At 34.7% G+C, this 19,821-nt stretch overlaps 1 protein-coding gene across 1 annotated transcript; it reads right to left on the bottom strand.

Annotated features, from left to right (window-relative positions):
• Positions 1–5,666: 5,666 nt before the first annotated feature.
• LOC107949448 (rRNA biogenesis protein RRP5) lies at positions 5,667–7,772 on the bottom strand. The gene is made up of 6 exons (XM_016884101.2): positions 7,601–7,772; positions 7,399–7,436; positions 7,215–7,315; positions 6,779–6,932; positions 6,571–6,676; positions 5,667–5,951 (listed from the first exon to the last, which is right to left on the bottom strand). Exons 4-6 carry the CDS (start codon positions 6,914–6,916, stop codon positions 5,860–5,862), a joined length of 336 nt encoding a protein of 111 aa, XP_016739590.2. The 5' UTR covers positions 6,917–6,932; positions 7,215–7,315; positions 7,399–7,436; positions 7,601–7,772; the 3' UTR covers positions 5,667–5,859.
• Positions 7,773–19,821: the final 12,049 nt, after the last annotated feature.

The raw sequence follows: 19,821 nt of genomic DNA, 5'->3' as shown, positions 1-19,821 counted from the left end.
GATAATTCGCAATTACTTAATCATGGAGGTAGTCCACAAGAAGTACCATGATTGAAAACTCCTTATTGTATACTCTTTACGAAAGCAATTCATCCAACTGCTTTATCCAATGACCTCGTCATGTGTGTGTTACTCTCATATGATATCCTTGATTCCTTTGAGTTAAATCCATTCACTTAATACAATCCTATTTTATCTTATTGTCACCATTGTGTCTTCTTAATGACTAATATGATCACTGCCAACAAATGACTATGATAAGTTGCTCGTTCAATAACTAGCAACCTGTGGCCATGTTCCATATTTATAAAAAATCCTCGCAATGCCGATGAGAGGATATCATTAACTCTTTAATTGAGCTATAAATTCCCCTATTGCTAGTAAAGTCATGCCATACACAAGTCATGTACCCAACATACCGGCTATGGGCTCGATCATCTTTAAAGCATAAGCCTCCACTTATATCAAAGCACATGAGTTGCATACGCATGGTCAGTGACTAACTTATGATTTAGGGAAATCACACAATCAACGTCACAAGTGAATTAATTCACAAACGGATTCAAAATTAATTCATCTTGGGTCCAGTCCAATGTATCATTATATTAACAAATTTGTAACACCCCTATACCTATCTCGACTATCGGGTCAAGATATAAGAATGCTACATTTGTTGCCAGAACAACCATGACTATATTCTAATCAGTTGGGTTTCTCGCAGTAAATATTTTAGTATTATCAATGTAATATTCCCATATTAAGTCTGTCTTAAATAAAGCTTATAAAATTATTGGGTAAAATTTGTTTCAACATTTTCTCCATACAAAGTAAGGCTCAAGTACCGATACTGAATATAAGGTATCGATACCCTAGCTTAGGTATTAATATCCCTATTCTGGTATCGATACCAATTTGAGTTTCGAAGTTCAGAAAATTTAAACAAAATTCAACATGTATCAATACCTATACTGAAGTATCTATATCTTTACCATAATATTGATACTTTGACTGAAGTATTGATACCTTCTTTAAGGTATCAGTATTTTACCCCTAGTATCAATACCAAATCTTGATTCGATGTTCAGAAATAAGAGAAAGTCATTATGGAACAATTTACACCTTTATTCCCTAACTTCTAAAAGTTATTTCAAATTAGCCCAATATGTTCAAAATATACGGTTTATCATCCAAAATCATTATCCAACAACCCATTTCTTTAATATATATGATATTTTCTTAATTGATGAACTCTATGTGCATACATTTTGTACCAAAATTTATAGAGTTAACACAATTATCGAAGTTTTACAAATAAGTCCTTTAGAGGACTTGTATTGAAAAAAATAGTTTATTTTTTCTACATACCATCACTATTGGCAACATTTATCAGTCAATTCACCAATTAAGAATTCCTTAATTAATTTTAAGACATTCACTCACTTGATATTTCAATAGTAAATTTGAAGTTCTTCTATGTGTTAGCAAATCTATTGTTTACAGCAATTTCTTAATATTATAACTCTCCTATTATTTTGCCTCCTCCTCCTCCCCATTCCACATCCTTATGTACATTTACTTATATAAGAATCTTTGATCTTTAGTATGACATACTTATATGTAACTTTAACTAGTCTTCCACTATTTACACATATATTTTTAACCAAGTTGTCTTCTTGAGTAACAATTACTAAATTATTTATATATTGACCTACCGAATTCGAAATTAGGATCTACTTTTTGTTTTTAAAATTAGTCTCATTGAAATTTTTACCATAAAAATTTAATAATATCTACTTAAGCCAATTAATACATTTTTTTCTTCAAAACTTCCCATGTTCTACTACTAGACAACCTGGTCCTTCTTCACTAAAAAATAAATATCTTTCAGTACAAGTCTCGTATTAAGTTACTGTTTGTTTTTCTTGAAAATAGGCTCATTATGAATTTATTCATATAAATTCTGTCTACTAAACATTTTTTTTAAAATTTATAATGATTTTTCACAATTAGAACAGAGGATCCTGAAATCATTCTGACATTGTCTCACAAAAATTATTATATCTCATAATCTACAATTCCATTCTTACACTATTTCTTCTATGCAAAAATAGACTAAATAGGCTTTAATTACATATTTGATTTAACCTTTAACTCAATTTCTAAATTTTTTGGTGAATTTTCAAATTTAAGCTACCGTTGCTGTCCAGAAACTATTTTTAGTGTTAATGTTTACTTTTCATGGTTCTTTGCATTAACTTCCATTTAGACATACATAGTAATTATACTTTTGATTATTATTCAATTTAATTCTTAAAATTCACTTATCATCAACATATAGGTTTGTCATAACTTCACTTGTTTTAATTATAAATTTCACAAGTTTACAATTTAGTCCTTAGCATAATGAAAATTCATTATTTACTATATTTTCATCTTAACATTACCTTGTAATAAATTCACTAACACTTAACACTTTATTTAAACTCTTTATCCTAATACTTTTATTTAAATCATAAACTTCTATACACTTTACAATTTAGTCCCCTTTATCATAAATTTGATGTATCTTGGTAATTTTTTTATCAGCCAATCACTTTTTATGTCATCACTATTTCAATATACATCATTTGTATTCTTACTTTAGTATTCCACTTCATATAACTTATTTTTCTTACTTTACAATTTAGTCCCTTTTTCTACTACTTTAATATACTAACTTAATCTCACACATGATACTTGCATATTTATAATTAATTCAATTATTTTACATTCCCTACACTTAGAAAACAAAGTAGAATTCTTGAAATACTTACCATATCTCTTTAATCTCTTCACTTTCTTCTCAACTTTCTTCACTTCCAAATCCAATTTCTTGCTTCCAAGATGATATTATAACTCTCTAGTATCTATACTTCACTTCTCCTTTTAGGTGGCTATGGAAACTATCAAGGAATTTATAAGAAAAAGTGAGATTTAATGATAAGGACCATATTGTAAGAAAACAAGAACTCCTCCCCTATTTATAATGGTGTCACATTAAGTGCATGGAAAGTGTGGAGAATTTTCTTCACACTTCCATGCAAATATCTCTTTAATATTTTAATTAAAATATGAAAATATCTTATAATAATAAAATATTCAACCAATCATAATTTTACACTTTTCTTCTTTAATTATTACATCATATAATTATCTAATTTGGGTAATGACCATTTTACCCCTCATGTTTCTTCAAAATTCCACTTTTGAGTCACTACTTACTTTTGGTAAAATTACAATTTAGTCCTTCATATTTCTCTACTTATTCAAGTTAGTCCCTGCACACTAATTTCATGTCATAAGAAATTGGGTTATTTTCACATTTGATCCTTCAATTTTTCTAATATTTACAGTTCAACCCTTCAAATTTTGATTAATTGTATTTGAACCTCAAAACTTTTGACACTTTTACGATTTAATCATTACTTTAATTTAGCATCCCGCAACATACTTTTCAATCTTCTCTTTTATCATCTTTAAACACTACTTATTTTAATACTATTTTTATAATACATTAATTTCAGGGGTGTTACAAAATTTACAAAGCATTTTTAGTGAAAATAATTATTTATTATTCTCTAACTTTTACATAATTTTATTTCTATTTTTCAAAAATTATTTTTCAATATTTTAACAAAAACATATTATCTAAAGTTTTCCATTCTCGAAGAAAACGAATATGACATCTATTTCCTAAAATCGAACAAAACGTTTTTTTCTTAAGAAATAAATCATTATTCATGATATAATATTAAATCTAAAAATTAAACAAAAACTACAAGTTTTTTAAATAATTTAATAAATATCTATTTAATTTTACATAAAGTGAACCTCTATTTATTATATAATCCATATATATAATACATTTGTGTCTCAGTACATATGCTTTATTTGTGCTCTTGGCATCGGAAAAAAATTACACATGCTTTATTATATAATTTTTCTAGAAACTTTTTAAATCGTTAAAATCTTGTGTTTTAAGTATATATTTAATGATTTTTAATTATATAAAAAATCATTTAATTTTAATTTAATTAAAAGTATCTTTAATAAAAATAAAAATAATTAAAATAATTTATAAACTAAATAATATATTATTTAAAAATTTATTACATCTTACCTTAATAAAATTAATAAATCTTGTAATAAAAATTTATACCATCCACATTAATTTAACAAAAAAAAAGTATTTTGATCTCCCTAAAGTATATTTTTAGCGAAAATTATATAAAACAAAACTCAAAATAATAGCAAAGGAGAACAAGATAACTAATGAAGATCACAAAACTAAACCCAAGTTAGCAGGAGTTAGCAAGAGTAAATACTCAATTCTAACATCAACTTCATAAGCAAGAGTAGAATGAGAAATATATAAACCGAAATAAAACAATGACATATTTGCTCTTATATTTTAATAAAAATTTTAACGTGTTACTTAAAGTTTTTAAATGTCTAATGTTCTCTTATACTTTATTTTAAATTTTTGAAACAACATAACAGGGTGGCGCACAGGCTGGCGGTTTGGGGGCGACGACTCGACTCACCGAGGTATTAGGTGGAAGAAATCCCCTCAGAACTGGAGCATTTATTAATCGAAGACAGTGGTAGAGGCTAGAGGATGTCTAGTAGGTAGTTGTCCACTGAGACCGGAAGATTGCAGGGCTGGTTGAAACTTCGAAGAATCTTGATGGGTAGTGAGGATGGAGGGTAAGATTTGTTAATGATGTAGGCTGAGAATTGCCAATTCTCACGCTAGTCATTATCTTATGCGGAGAGGAGAAATGAGTTCTAGAGAAGGCTAAACTGCTATTAGGGTTTGTTTGCTTAGGGCCAGTTCTTCATTGCTTTTGAGAAGTGCTTTTGAGAAATGCTTTTGAGAAATTTGAGTGTTTGACATTGCTGTCAAAAAGTGCTTTTGAAGAATAAAATGTCCATTTTAGATATGAGATTATAAAGTACCAAATATGTATTTAAATAATGTTCAAATTAGTTAATATTATGATATTTTAGCAAAAATATAAAAAATAATTTATTATAACTTATTGTTAATATTTTAATATATAATATTAATTTTAAATATTTCTAAGTAATTAATATTAATTATTTATAAAATTTAATTAGAATACATAAACTATATTTAAATATTTAAATATAAAAATTAAATATTTGTAATTAGATATTGACACGATTGTATTATTATAAAAATTGTATTTTATTTTTAATTAATTAAACACCTATCAATTTCGTTCCAACTATTGTCTTGTAATGTTCTAATGTTTTTGTTCTAATATATGACAATGCACATTGTTTGTCATATTTTTGTTCCGATTTAATGCACACTACTATTTTAGTGTAATGTTTGCCAATAATTGTTTCAAAATGGTATGAACTTTGGACCAAAAGAAAAAAAAAGTTATATAAACAACAATTCAATAGAAAGCCGACAAAATTAATTGAAGTTGGTTCGATTCGGTTAATTATTTTAACAGAAAAAAGCTCAATTCAACTAACGGTTTAGTTAATTATAGTTCAATTAACAATGGATCGAACTAACTATTTCATCACCCCTTAGATTAAATGTTTGAAAATATAAAACAAAATACTTAGAATTATAAAAGCAAACATAGTTTCAATTGAACAGTTTAGCGTGTATTGCATTTCATTTAAAGGTTCAGCTAAAATCTTTAAACAGAATCAGACCTATAGTAATAAAACTAGTACATACCATGATGTAAAAAAGTACAAGAGAAACAGAAAAGCAAATTTCAGTCCACTTAGATGTTGAACATATTTTGAGTAGACCAATAAAATCAGCATTGCCTACATACCAAGTAATGTTCTTTCACAATCTCCACAACAGCATTTACTGTTTGGTGCAGCTCCAAGGCCTTGGAAGCTTCTCTTTTGCGCTTCTAAGATCAACAAAGTTCAAGTTAGGCTCAAAACAAAGTCTACCACAAAAACTTCATAAAGGGGAAAAGACCAATGTTTCAAAAATAAAAGACAAGAGAAACTCTAATTCCAAAAGTTATTCATCTGATAGAAATACATATTAAGGTTGCAGAGAAATAAAGTGCGAAAGAGGGCTAAACCTTTATAAGAGCCCCAAGGATTAGAAACTAGTGAAGCAATGGATAGCAATCATGACAGTTTCTATGATAATATGATATGGAAATTTCTGATAAACAATAAAGAAAGCAATTAATGTTTCGATAGATTCATTCACTCAAATAATATAGATACTATTATTCTGGGGACATGAGCACAGATGCTTGCTAACAGTTGGGGCTGAATCAGCTTAATTGTAAAGTCATGTCCAAAGAAGGAACAGACAAATGAATTGATCTTTATTTTGACTTTAAAGTGTGCTTTGATCATATGAGTCAAGCTCGAGTCTTATAGAAAAAGTGAAACTAAAAGTAATTTGCCTTGTAGTTAATATTTTAAATATATAACAAATTTTATTTTTATATCATGGCTTGAAAGTAGATTCACATGCATTCAACAGAAGCTTCCAAGAAATTGTCTTACCAGCAAGCATGGCAGGTTTAATAGACAAATCCTCTGTTATATGAACCCGTCCACAGAAACCAATTCCAAATTTCAATCTCAACTCAAGGGGCATTATTTTAGTAACCTATAGAGCATTTAGCACAAGTATTCAATAGATGTATTTGAATCAAACAAGCACAAAAAAGGGAAAAACAAAGTTCTAAAAGATCAAACACTAATTTTTCACCTCTGCTGGAACCAATGATCCCACATTATAACTAGACTTCTTTTTGGCCTGTTTTGAACTGGATGTCTCAGTGACCTCACCAATCGAATTAAGGAGCAAAAACAACCTTCCTGACGTTTCAGGACTTGGAAGAGCCATAACAGTTGCAATAACCCTGCATTAATCATTTCGAGTGTATTTAAGCTTGATAGGCATTAGTAACACATCCACAACAAGCATTCAAGAACACTACAGGACTTGAAAAGAAACCAAACAAAAATGAAAATGACACCTTATCCATAAGACAAAAATGGAGCTGCTATTGAAGCAATTAAACAATGGAGGATATTAACTCCAAATATCAATTACAATGTTGTAAAGATTACTGTAGCCAATTTACATATACAAATAAGCGAAAAATAAGCAAAAAAGGATTGGTCACTAAAATCAACCTCACCTCTGCCCATTCACAAATTGTTTATGGGGAAGCTTCTGTGTATTGTAATCTGCTATTGATGCATACCCTATGGCAGGGTTATACTCAGGAATTGCAATAACCTAATAAAACATTAAAAAGAGTTCAGAATTTATGAGACAATTGCAGTAAGCTGACAACAAATTGAACAGCATTGCCTACATACCAAGTAATGTTCTTTCACAATCTCCACAACAGCATTTACTGTTTGGTGCAGCTCCAAGGCCAAAGAACCAGCAAAGGGCAGAGGGTAGGGAAATTGAAAATCAAAGAACCAGCAAAGGGCAGAGGGCAGGGAAATTGAAAATCAATCCCAGACAAACAAAAATATACAGAAGAAGAGAAGAAGAGAAAAAAAATAAACTCACCGGCAGAGGGCAGAGAAACAAAGAACCAGCAAAGGGCAGAACAAAGAACCAGCAGAGGGCAGAGATGAGGGCAAAGAAGCAGCAAAAAGTAGAGAGCAGATAAGGGCGTTCGTGTGTGGCTAAAAAAGTAAATGAACCAGCCAAAAGCACTTCTTGGCTGAAAAGCTAAAAATTTTTACTTCTCCGTCTGCCCAAAAGAACTTCTCAGCTTCTGAGAATTTGTTACCAAACGAAGGTCATTCTTCATTGCTTTTCAAAGAAAATCACTTTTTCAAGGAAAAGTCCGTTTGTTAAGCAATGAAGAACGCAACCTTAGTAGTGTTTAGGATGTTTTAGTTTCCCCTTTCAAATTGTTATTTTTTAGGAAGTTGATTATTATTTTAGGAGCTCAAGGCACCACCCATCCGGTCTGCTACTTATTTGACAGCTGGACGAGATGAAAGGCTTTAAGGCATTGTTTAGTCTTTTCATTTTTTTAATAAATGCATTTGAAAAAATTTGAAACAACATACGACTTTAACCACATTAAAGCATGATATGATAGTGTATTTGAACCACTAAAATATCAGCACGTGGCACTTTTATGTAATAAAAAAATTAGCCAGGTCAAATTTAGGTGCATGGTAACAAATTTACCATTTTATTTGTGAAGTAAAAAAATAATAAAAATAAAACGCTAGAAGAATTGAGGAGGTGTTTGCAAGGAGAAGAATTGGTGAGAGGGAGAGTTGAAAATGGGGGCTTATGGGGAGATTGAAGTGGAGAGACATGAGAAGGGCTTGAAAGAGGTGGCAGCATTGAGGCTGGACTTGGACTAAGGATAGGCAATCGTGTTGTGGCTGAATGTGAATCGTCAGCAAGAAGTTGTGGTGGTAGGGATGGTGATGATGATGTTCGCATGGAGGTTTGCAAAGGATAGGTGGTGGAATTTTGAAAGGAGAAAGGAAAGGTTGAAGGTGATCTTAGTTGTTGGATATTTAATGAAGAAAAGATTGAAACATAAGCAAAAAATGGAGAAAATCAACTTTTGATAAACTATTTCTTTACTTGAAAAACCGATATGAGTTTACAAGAAAAATTGTGCTTAAATAAGTTGATAATAATAAAATAATTACAACTTGATTAATTCAACTTGCTTTTTCATTAGCTAATTTCATTCTAATCATCAACCAAAATATCTTTTCAGAAATCATCACTGTTTTAGTGCAAGTTGGCAACTTGCAGAGTAAGAAGCTCGTAGGTATGAGTTTGCCTGTCAGAGCTCGCACCTTTAGTGACTTTGCAGGTTTGGTGAGCTCGATATTTTGTAGAGATCGCACATTTGGTGAGCTCGTAAACTTGTGATCAGGGTTCACCAATGCATGCATGATCGCTTCGCAACACTTCTCATTGGCCTCTATGCTGCGAACCCCAATATCATAATGTAGCTTTTCAAACTTCATTTTCCCAATGGGTTTTGTTAGAATGTCAGCCAACTGATCTTGCGAACTGCAGTGAACCTAGGTTACTTCCTTCGCTTGTTCCACTTCTCTCACAAAATGATATTTGATTTTGAAATGTTTTTTTCTTCCATGAAATACTGGATTTTTTGTAATTGCAACAGCAGATTGATTATCATACTTAATATTTATTGCTTCTTCTTGTTTTAAATTCTAAATCATTCAACAGTTTTCTTAACCAGATAGCTTGATTTACATCTGATACGGTTGCAACATACTCAACTTTAGTAGTTGATTGCGCCACTGTTTCTTACTTCTTCGAGCTCCAATAGAACACGCTCGATCCTAGAGTAAAGAAATAACCTGAGGTACTCTTCATTTCTTTAGTAGACCCAACCCAATCACTGTTTGAATACCCAAGTAGTTTGACCTTTCCAGTCTTCACAAACTTCACTCCATGGTTTAGAGTTCCTCTTATGTATCGTAGAACCTTTTTTTTTGCTCTATAATGGTTCACATTGCAGTAATGCATGTATCTTGACAGCAGACTTACAGTAAACATTATGTCAAGTCTAGATACAGTCAAATACAGTAGGCATCCAACCAAGCTTCTATAGCTTGTTTAATCAACCCTCTCAACATCTTAATTACTGGTGAGCTTTTCACCTTGCCCGATAAGGGTTCTCACCGGTTTACAATTCTTTATGCTATATCTTCACAGAATTTTCATCGTGAACCACTTTTGGTTTATGAAAATTGTATCGCGAGCTTGGTTCACCTCAAGATCGAGGAAGTATGTCATTTCACCTAAGTTTGACATTTCAAACTTCGCTTGCATTTGGTTTTTAAATACAATCACCAGTTCGTTGTTGCTGCCACTCACAAGTAAATCATTAACATATAATGAAATAATGAGGAGTATTCCGTTACCAGTTTTCATCACATATAAGGTGGGTTTGCTAATGCTTCTTTCAAAATCCATCTCTGTAAGATGACTTTCAATTCTTTCATACCAAGCTTTTGGTGTTTGCTTCAAGCCATAGAATGCTTTGTTTAGTTTGTAAACCTTGGCCTCTCACCAATGTATTGCGGACCCTTGAGTTACTCAACATAAATTTCTTCCTTCAAAAAGCCATTTAGAAAGGCTGACTTTACATCTGTTTGATGTATCCTCCAACCCTTTTGAGGTGCAAGAGTCAGTAGCAGCCTTATGGTGTCTAACCCCGCAACAAGGGTAAAGGTTTTAGTGAAGTCCACTCCATGTTGTTGGCTAAACCTTTTTGTAACCAACCTGGCTTTATATCTGTTAACTGATCCATCAGGGTTCATCTTGGTTCTAAATACCCACTTTACTCCAACCACTTTTTGTGAACGGGTCTATCTACAAGCTCCTATGTTTCATTTTTGTTTATCATGGTGATTTTATCTTTCATAGTTGTTTACCATTCAGCTTCTTGAGCAGCTTCTTGAAAAGTGGCTGGTTCTAGCTTCACCAGATTACATTGTTGATAGATTTCAATGATGGACCAGGTTTGTCGTACTGGTTGTTCATCGGCTACATCATTTTTAGTTTGGTCTTTAGTGGCTCGTAGATCAAGTTTTGGACCCTCTTGTTCGCACATTTCCTCCTTTGTTGCAGTCCAATTCCAGAATTTTCCTTCTTTAAACTTTACACCTATACTTTTGATCACTTTCTTGGTGAAAAGATTATAGATTCTATATCCTTTCTTAACATCAGAATATCCAACAAATATATTAGAACATGAACAAAACAACTGCAACCAAATATTCTTAAGTGTGAAACAAAGGGTTTAAAACTATAGCAGGCCTCAAATGATGTCTTCTCTTCACCAACTTTAATAGGTAGTCTATTTAGTAAGTAAAAAATAGTGTTTACTACTTCTGCCCAAAAATGATTTGGTAGTTTACTTTCAAACAACAAGCAACGAGCCATGTTCATTATAGTTCTATTTTTTCTTTCACTTACTCCATTCTATTATAGAGTATAAACATTGCTCAATTGATGATGGACACCAAACTCTTTGCAGAATTTTTCAAACTTCTCTGAGGTGTATTTTCCCCATTGTCTGATTTTACCTTCTTGAGCTTGCAGACACTTTTGTTCTCAACCATGGCTTTAAATTTAAAGAAGATTCCAACCTCCTCGGACTTGTTCTTCATGAAATACACCCAATAGAAACTTGTACTAACATATATAAACAACATAAAGTACCTACTTCCATTTGGAAAAGTTGATTTCATGGATCCACAAATGTCAGTATGCATTAAGTGTAACTTCTCAATGGCTCATCATGCTGTTTTTGCAGGAAATGGAGACCTCACTTGTTTCCCAAGCTAGCACACCTCGTATACATCTTCAGGATAAACCATATTTGATAAATTTTCAACCAGGTTATTCTTGGACATTTGGCTTAAAGATTTGTAGTCGACATGTTCCATTCTTCTATGCCATACCTTGGTTTCATCCAGCGAGCTGGTATATGCTACTAAAGTTGCTAAGTTCCAGTTGACAGTAAAGCTTCTATCAGCCATTTTTATTGAAATGAGCTCGCATCCACTAGTATCAGAGATTAAGCATATGTTGTCTTTGAATACCACAGAATATTTTTTCTCAAGCAACTGTCTCACACTTAACAGATTTTTATCTATGTCAGGAACTAAAAGAACATTTGTGAAAAGTTTAGTACCTGATGAAGTTTTAATCAAAACATCTCATTTTCCTATTGCTTCGATATACTGGCCATTTCCAACTTTCACCTTGGAGTAGAACTTTTTGTCAATGTTTTTAAAGATGTTCGTAACTACATTCATATGACTTGTACAACCACTGTCAACCAACCAATATTTTCTTTCTTTGTTGGAGGGTTCGCATGGTGCTGCAAACTAGACTTTGCAAGAGGTTCGTAGGATTCCGCAAGCTGTGCTTTGAATGAGGCTGCGAACATTAGTTCTTCTTAACTTGCTTCTGTAGTCTGTGCCTGAGTGTTTTGTTGTTATGTGTGCCCCTTTTTCTTGCACACCATTTCTTCATGACCATACTACTTGTAGTTTTTGCATTGGGCATTAGGCCTGAACCAACAAAATTTCTCAAGATGACCTAACTTATTGCAGTGCGAACACAGTGGATATTTTTTCTTTCCATTATCTTTATTTGATTTCTCATTCTTATTTGACCATCTCTTTTTCTTTTCTGACTTGAGGAGCTCACAACTTCTCTGTTTCTGGCTTGAAAAGTTCATTCGGTATGCCCTTCTTCTCTACTTGCCTTTCTTTGTTCTAGAGCACACAGAGCATTGACTAGTTCTGAGAGTGAGATGGTTGCTATATCTCTTGAATCTTCTAGTAAGGATATCTTTGATTCATATCTCTTAGGAAATGTGGTAATCACCTTCTCAACCACTCGACTATCCGCGAACTGGTCCCCTAGTAGTCTTATTTGGTTTACCACTGCCATGATTCGATCTGAATATTGCTTTACAGTCTCAACTTCCTTCGTATTGAGGTTTTCCAAATCTCATCTGAGATTTATCATCTGCCGGTGTCTTATCTTCTGCAAACCCTGGAACTCCTCCTTGAGCTTATCCCAAGCTTGTTTAGGAGTATCACAAGCCATGATTTTTGTAAAGATCACATCTGAAACATCATTTTGTAGGCAAGACACCTCATTGTGTTTTTTGGCACATTCCTCACTATGTTGTTTCATTTAAGCAAGTGTAGGATTTGGTCTCAACACTGGTGGTTCTATTTCAAAATTTACAACCTCCTAAAGATCAAAGGCTTGAAGATAAGATTTCATTTTTACTACTCAAATATGGTAGTTTTCTCCTGTGAAAACAGGGGGTGATGGTGGTGCAAAGCTTGCTGAAGACATTTTTATGAAAAAACAGTCCCTCAAAGATAAGTGACTCTAGATACCAATTGTTGAATATTTGATGAAGAAAATATTGAAACAAAAGCAAAAAAAAGGAAAAACCTAACTTTTGATAAACTATTTCATTACTTGAAAAATTGATACGAGTTTACAAGAACAATTGTGCTTATATAAGCTGATAATAATAAAATAATTACAACTTCACTAATCTTGGAACTTGATAAATTCAACTTGCTTATTCATTGGTTGATTTCAGTCTAATCAACAATCAAAACATCTTTTCAGAAATCATCATTGTTTCAGTGTAAGTTGACAACTTGCAGAGTAAGGAGCTCAGAGGTATGAGTTTGCCTGACAGAGCTCACACCTTTAGTGACTTCGTAAGTTTAGTGAGCTTGCACTATTTGATGAGTTCGCATACTTGTGATCAAGGTTCACCAATGCATGGATGGTCACTTCACAACATTCGTGCAGGTGAGGTTGAGAATACAAGGCTTGGATTTCAAAAGGGGGAAGTGGGAGAGGCCTTGGCTTTGCCTTCTTTTTACTCTAGTGTTTCGATAGTTCTTTCATTCCGTTGTTCCATTGAAGCTATCATCAATGGCGGAAAATAAGAATTTATGATCAAATTGTTGGCTAATTTACCAAAAAAAGCCCATTTTTTAAAAAAATTACCAAAATGGGCCGATTTTTTAATTATTTACCGGAATGGGCCATTTTCAGCGAAATCGCCTCCACGTCAGCGCGATGTCAGGGTACGTGACAGGACATCGTGTCCACGTCAGCAGGTCACGCTGACGTGGACGCGATGTGGCCGCGCGCGTGAACAGTGCCTAACGGTCAAAAAATTGACTGTTGCCCCTCCAACGGTCAAATTTTTTTTACTATATAAACCCCCACCCCTTTTATTTTCACAAACAAATTCAATATCAATTTCCTTCAAAAATTCTCTCAATTCCGTTCAAAAATTCTCTCAAATTCCTTCCAAAATTCTCTCAAACTCTCAAATTCCTTCCAAAATCCTCTCAATTTCCTTCAAAAAATCTCCAAATCCATATTAAATTTCTTTTTCCATTAAATTTCATTATTTTAAGAAAATTTTAAAATTTTTTATTTTTTTAAAATAATTTTAAAATTTTTAATATTTTCAACAATGGCCTGATCATTGATTCGTCTTGATAGGAATCACATATCGGTGGAGCAAATGAACATGGTAAGTATTAAATTTAAATTTTAAATTTTATTTAAGATATTTTTATTTATGTATTTTTAGATATTTATTAATTTATTTTTTGTTATAAAAGGCTAAAGATCGGGTATTGGAATGCAATATTCGGAATATGCATGCTCCTCCATCACCGTTAGTAGAGAACTATCTGCGGGAAGCAGGATTTTGGCACGTGGCAACGGTAAGCTGGGGATGCAAGTTGGAGCCGAAACTGATCAGTGCGTTGATCGAGAGGTGGAGACCTGAGACGCACACATTTCATCTTCCATGTGGAGAGTGCACTATCACTCTAGAAGATGTCCATCTGCATTTGGGATTGCTGGTGGACGGGCACTCAGTGACCGGGTCTGCCCAATCTAGCAATTGGGAGGCGGTGTACTACGAGCTTTTGGGAGCCGTTCTGGATAAAATGGATGGAGGTAAGGTGGAGATGGGCTGGTTATGTGCCACCTTCCCCAATCTGAATGAAAATTCAACCGAAATTGAAAGAATCCGATATGATCGATCATACATTCTTCAAATAATTGGAGCCTATCTCATGGCCGACACGTCACGGAGCCGTGTACATCTAAGGTGGCTGCTAAAACTCGTTGATTTTAGAGCAGCCGGTGAATTTAGTTGGGGGTCTGCCGTCTTGGCAACATTATATCGGGAGATGTGCGGGGCGACCAAACTGAGGAGAGCAAAAATCGGAGGATGCCTGTCACTACTGCAATCATGGGCACGGTTTCGCTTTCCATTTCTACGTCCTCGAGTGAACCACCCATATACATTCCCACTCGTAACGAGGTAAATTTTATATTACATTTTGAAATTGTTATGTAGATTTTGTAAGAATAAAAGTATGCTAAAAATTTATTTAATTAGGTGGAACCATCCAGTGAGTTATCATGGATTACCGTCTGAACTTGAAGATATACGGCTTCTATTGGACCAATGGTCGGAAGCAGAAGTAAGTATTATTGCAAATAGATATTTCCATACATTCGCTAGTGGATTGATATTTAGTATTTACTATTTAGTATTATGTATATAAGTAATATTTCTATCATCTTCATGTAGTTTCAATGGACATCATACGAGGATCCGGCAATCCGGGCAGTAATCTCGGAAGAGTTTTTACAAAATCTGAATGCTTGGCACGTGAAAGTGGTGTTGATCAACTATGCAACTGTGGAGCCCCACCAGACAGACAAAGTCCTACGACAGTTTGGATGTAGACAACCGATCCCTGCGGACCCTGAGGTGTTTGACGAGCACCACAAAATCGACCTTCGGCTATTAGGTACGGATTGACCTAGATACTGGTCAGAGTACACGGAAATGTGGGAAAATCGGCATGAATATCTACCTACACGGGAACAAAGCATCGTTCCCGAGTTAGCGTGCGTTCCAGAATACATGCCATGGTTTAGGATCCATGGGAAGCCGTATTTACTTAAGCCAGAGGAGAGGCAGCGGCAAATACATGTCGGAAGGGAAAGGCGCGGGCCTCTAAATCCAAGGGGACAAGACTACGAGGGCAGCCTATCAACGAGGCTCATACATTCACCCGGCTCATCATTAGCGGCCATGCAATCACCGTCCCCAACGAGAGCACCGACGCAGTCACCTGACGCAGCAAGTCAACAGATGATACCCACGCAATCGCCTTTCCCTATGATGCTAGGTATGTTTTCTAGCCCTTATATGTACCCTAACCCGTACATGTATCCTTTTCCGAATCCTATGGCAGGTTGGAGCCAAATGCCTGGATCAGATCCATTTCCTGTAATGCCGAGCGGACCACCGATAACTAGGCCATCGGCGCATGAGGGGTCGCAAAGGGGGCCGTCGGGGAGCTCTCTTTTTTACCAATCGCCAGCAACGAATGGCTTTCAAACTCCGTCGCCGTTCACGATGCAAACACCTCCACATACAGTATTCTTTGAAGGTGGATCATCGTCCCAAGTCCGACAAGCAGATGCCAAACCGGAAGAACAACAATCACCACCCGAGGAAGAACAACTGCCGCCGGAAGCTAGAGGAAGGAGGAATCCAGCGCGTAACCGTCGACGGCTGCCATGTGGAACCGAATCCCCCGGTCATAGACATTGATTACCGTATTAAAATTTATCATTTGATGTAATGAAATAGAAGTTTATGACGATGTAATACACATAGAAATTTTTCCGAGTTATTTTGACATTATTTGATTAAAAACCCTAACCCTAACCTAATTTAGTTAAAAACCCTAACTTAACTTAATTAAAACCCTAACCTAACTTAATTTAATTAAAAACCCTTACCCTAACCTAATTTAATTAAAAACCCTAACTTAACTTAATTAAAAACCCTAACCTAATTTAATTTAATTAAAAACCCTAACCTAATTTAATTAAAAACCCTAACCTAATTTAATTTAATTAAAAACCCTAACCTAATTTAGTTAAAAACCCTAACCCTAACCCATTTTACATGAAAACCCTAACCCTAACCCTAACCTAATTTAATTAAAAACTCTAACTTAACTTAATTAAAAACCCTAACCTAATTTAATTAAAAACCCTAAACTAATTTAATTTAATTAAAAACCCTAACCTAATTTAGTTAAAAACCCTAACCCTAACCCTAACCTATTTTACATGAAAACCCTAACCCTAACCTAATTTAAATTAAAACCCTAACTTAACTTAATTAAAAACCCTAACCTAATTTAATTTAATTAAAAACCCTAACCTAATTTAATTTAATTAAAATCCCTAACCTAATTTAATTTAATTAAAATCCCTAACTTAATTTAATTTAATTAAAAACCCTAACCTAATTTAATTTAATTAAAATCCCTAACCTAATTTAATTAAAATCCCTAACCTAATTTAGTTAAAAACCCTAACCCTAACCTATTTTAATTAAAAACCCTAACTTAACTTAATTAAAAACCCTAACCTAATTTAATTTAATTAAAAAACCCTAACCCTAACCTATTTTACATGAAAGCCCTAACCCTAACCTATTTTAATTAAAATCCCTAACCCTAACCAAATTTAATTAAAAACCCTAACCTAATTTAGTTAAAAACCCTAACCCTAACCTATTTTACATGAAAACCCTAACCCTAACCTATCTTAATTAAAATCCCTAACTCTAACCTAATTTAATTGAAAACCCTTACCCTGATTTATCATTTTATTTGAAATCCCTAACCCTAACCTAATTTATTTAATGTAAAAACCCTAACATAACTCAGCGGATTTGATAATCTTACTAACCATGTAAGAAATTGTAGTTTTACATAATGTTGGATTTCGTAAAATGTTTTGACTGGTACTAACATTTAAGAAATTGTAGTAATTTGATAATTTTACTAACAATTAATACAATTATCAATTAATAATTGAATAAAAGGTAATTTTTTCTATAATTACATTCAACTATTGCGATTAGGGCATGATCGACTTGTATGGTCTGGGTTCCTACACCATCCGCACAACTTCTGTTGACTAGCTGTTTCTCAGATATCCATATTGTTCCGTATTCTAGTGGAGAAAGGTCGACCCTTCGGCTTGCGACGCAATTCTCTATCCGGTAACAGCTTAAAAGGAGCAAGAGATATGGGCGGCCACTTACGTTCATCTGGGACCGGTGGGAAAACGTGTCTCCATACGTTGTACATGTTTTCTAATTTGTACACTTCATCAACATAACTCAGCGGATCTAGACGGAGTTTCTGACAGGCTACAATAACAGGAGCGCATGGATAACGAAGTGCATCAAACTTCCCACAGTCACAAGTCCTATTTCGCAAGTGTACACGATATTGCCCGCCAACAACACCTTGGTGCGGTATGTCGAACTCTGTCACGCGAAACCATAAATTCTCTCGATCGTGACACATAGTGTGCATGATGTTTGCCCTCGCCTTCGCCTTGTTAATTTCTTGAACTACCTTACTGCACCATACATGCCCACCCTGCATCTGGCCTGCATAAGTTGCTGCTCGCTTTGGAAATAGCGCCGCCAAATAAAAATATGTCTCTCGCATAACCGCTGTTATCGGTAGATGGCATGTTCCTTTAAGAACAGAATTTATGCATTCTGCCAGGTTCGACGTCATATGGCCATATCGTAGGCCTCCGTCATATGCTTGTGCCCACTGTTCGAAACATATGTTGCAAAGGTAGTCTGCCCCTTCTCCGATTTGGGATTGCAAGATTGCCAACATCTCGTGAAAACGATCTTTATTCATTTCATACCCTACCAATATAAGAACATAGTGAATATTTTATACCGCTTCTACCAATAAAACTAATTCAATTTGACAAACGAAATAATACAGTTATATAGTAAATACCCATGTTGGTCACTTGTCGTCGTTCTGTCTTAGATGGATATTGCTTGTAGTAGTTCGAAGTAACGTGTCTTAGGCAATATCTATGGTGTGTACGCTGCCACAAGCTTCCCTCTCGATCAAATGCAGCTAGTATACCGGCGCCCCGATCTGAAATAACACAGACATCAGGTTGGGGGCACACATGCCTCCTTAACCTAGAGAGAAAGAAATCTCAGTCATCAGACGACTCCCCCGATGTTATTGCATATGCAATTGGAAGAATTCTCCCACTGCCGTCCTGTGCCACTGCAACCAATAGCCGATGAGTGTACCTACCGAACATGAAGGTACCGTCAATTTGTACCAACGTCTTGCAGTAGGGAAATGCGTCTCGACATTGCTTAAAGGTCCAAAATAGGTGTTTGAACACTTGGCATCCACGTAGCAATCGGCCGTTGTAGTACGCATGTTCCGTTTCAAGGTCTGTGATGGCACCTGGGACGTATCTCTGTACCACCTGACACCATTGCCATAGTTCATTATATGAGGTGTCCCACCCACTATGCATCTTCTCCAATGCCTTTTGCTTAGCTATCCAAGCCTTGCGATAAGAGTGCATGTACCTCATTTGGCTACGGATATTGGCAATTATCACCGGCACTGAAGTCCGAGGATCTGCTTTTATCGTGGGCAGTATCAAGCTAGCCAACATAGCTGAATCCATTTTCGGATGATCTTCTGAAACACCTACAGAGGGAGGGAATACATTAAATAATGCAACATTGGAAAATAAAAATATTATTCAGACACATTCAATACTGTACCTGCAGCACATGTATGTGGACATTTGTACTTTTTGATCTCCCAAAACCCTGTCCTCTTCCTTAACGATGCGACGATTTTCCATGAACATGTGCCGTCTTGCACCGCACACTTCGCCTCAAACTTATCAGATTTTGATTTAACGACGTGGTAATTAACGCCGTTTTTGATGCTATGCTGTTTCAAAGTACCAATTAAACTATCCTTATTGGTAAACTGATTACCAACTTCAAGTTCACCGAGATCTACCCCCGAACTTGTACGATCGCGCACCCGGTGTGGTAGATCTGGAAACTCTAATGCATCATCATTTGACAAATCGACATTATGCATGTGGGCTGGAGGTGAGTATGCTCTGAATCGTGGATTTTCTTCATCATCTGCACTCCTATCACCATCTTCACCTTCTGTTGGAATAGGCTCCGGTTCAGAAAATAATCCCACCTCTGCACCATCCGGTCCGGGCTCTCGAGGTGGATCCACATCGGAGTCACCTTCTAACCCACAATCATCTACAGCGTACGACGT

This window comes from Gossypium hirsutum, chromosome D01 (genome assembly GCF_007990345.1).
Source record: "Gossypium hirsutum isolate 1008001.06 chromosome D01, Gossypium_hirsutum_v2.1, whole genome shotgun sequence".
Classification (NCBI taxonomy): Eukaryota; Viridiplantae; Streptophyta; class Magnoliopsida; order Malvales; family Malvaceae; genus Gossypium; species Gossypium hirsutum.
Note: the sequence above shows the minus strand (reverse complement) of the source record. Positions and strands in the feature narration are given on the sequence as shown.

What these genes read in the sequence shown, in the direction of transcription:
- LOC107949448 (XM_016884101.2), bottom strand. Translation starts at nt 6,916, where the DNA reads ATGGCTCTTCCAAGTCCTGAAACGTCAGGAAGGTTGTTTTTGCTCCTT. An exon ending in GATCATTGGTTCCAGCAGAG is followed by an intron (nt 6,677 to 6,778) that starts GTGAAAAATTAG and finishes AATGCTCTATAG; the next exon opens with GTTACTAAAATAATGCCCCT. An exon ending in TAAACCTGCCATGCTTGCTG is followed by an intron (nt 5,952 to 6,570) that starts GTAAGACAATTT and finishes TGTTGATCTTAG; the next exon opens with AAGCGCAAAAGAGAAGCTTC.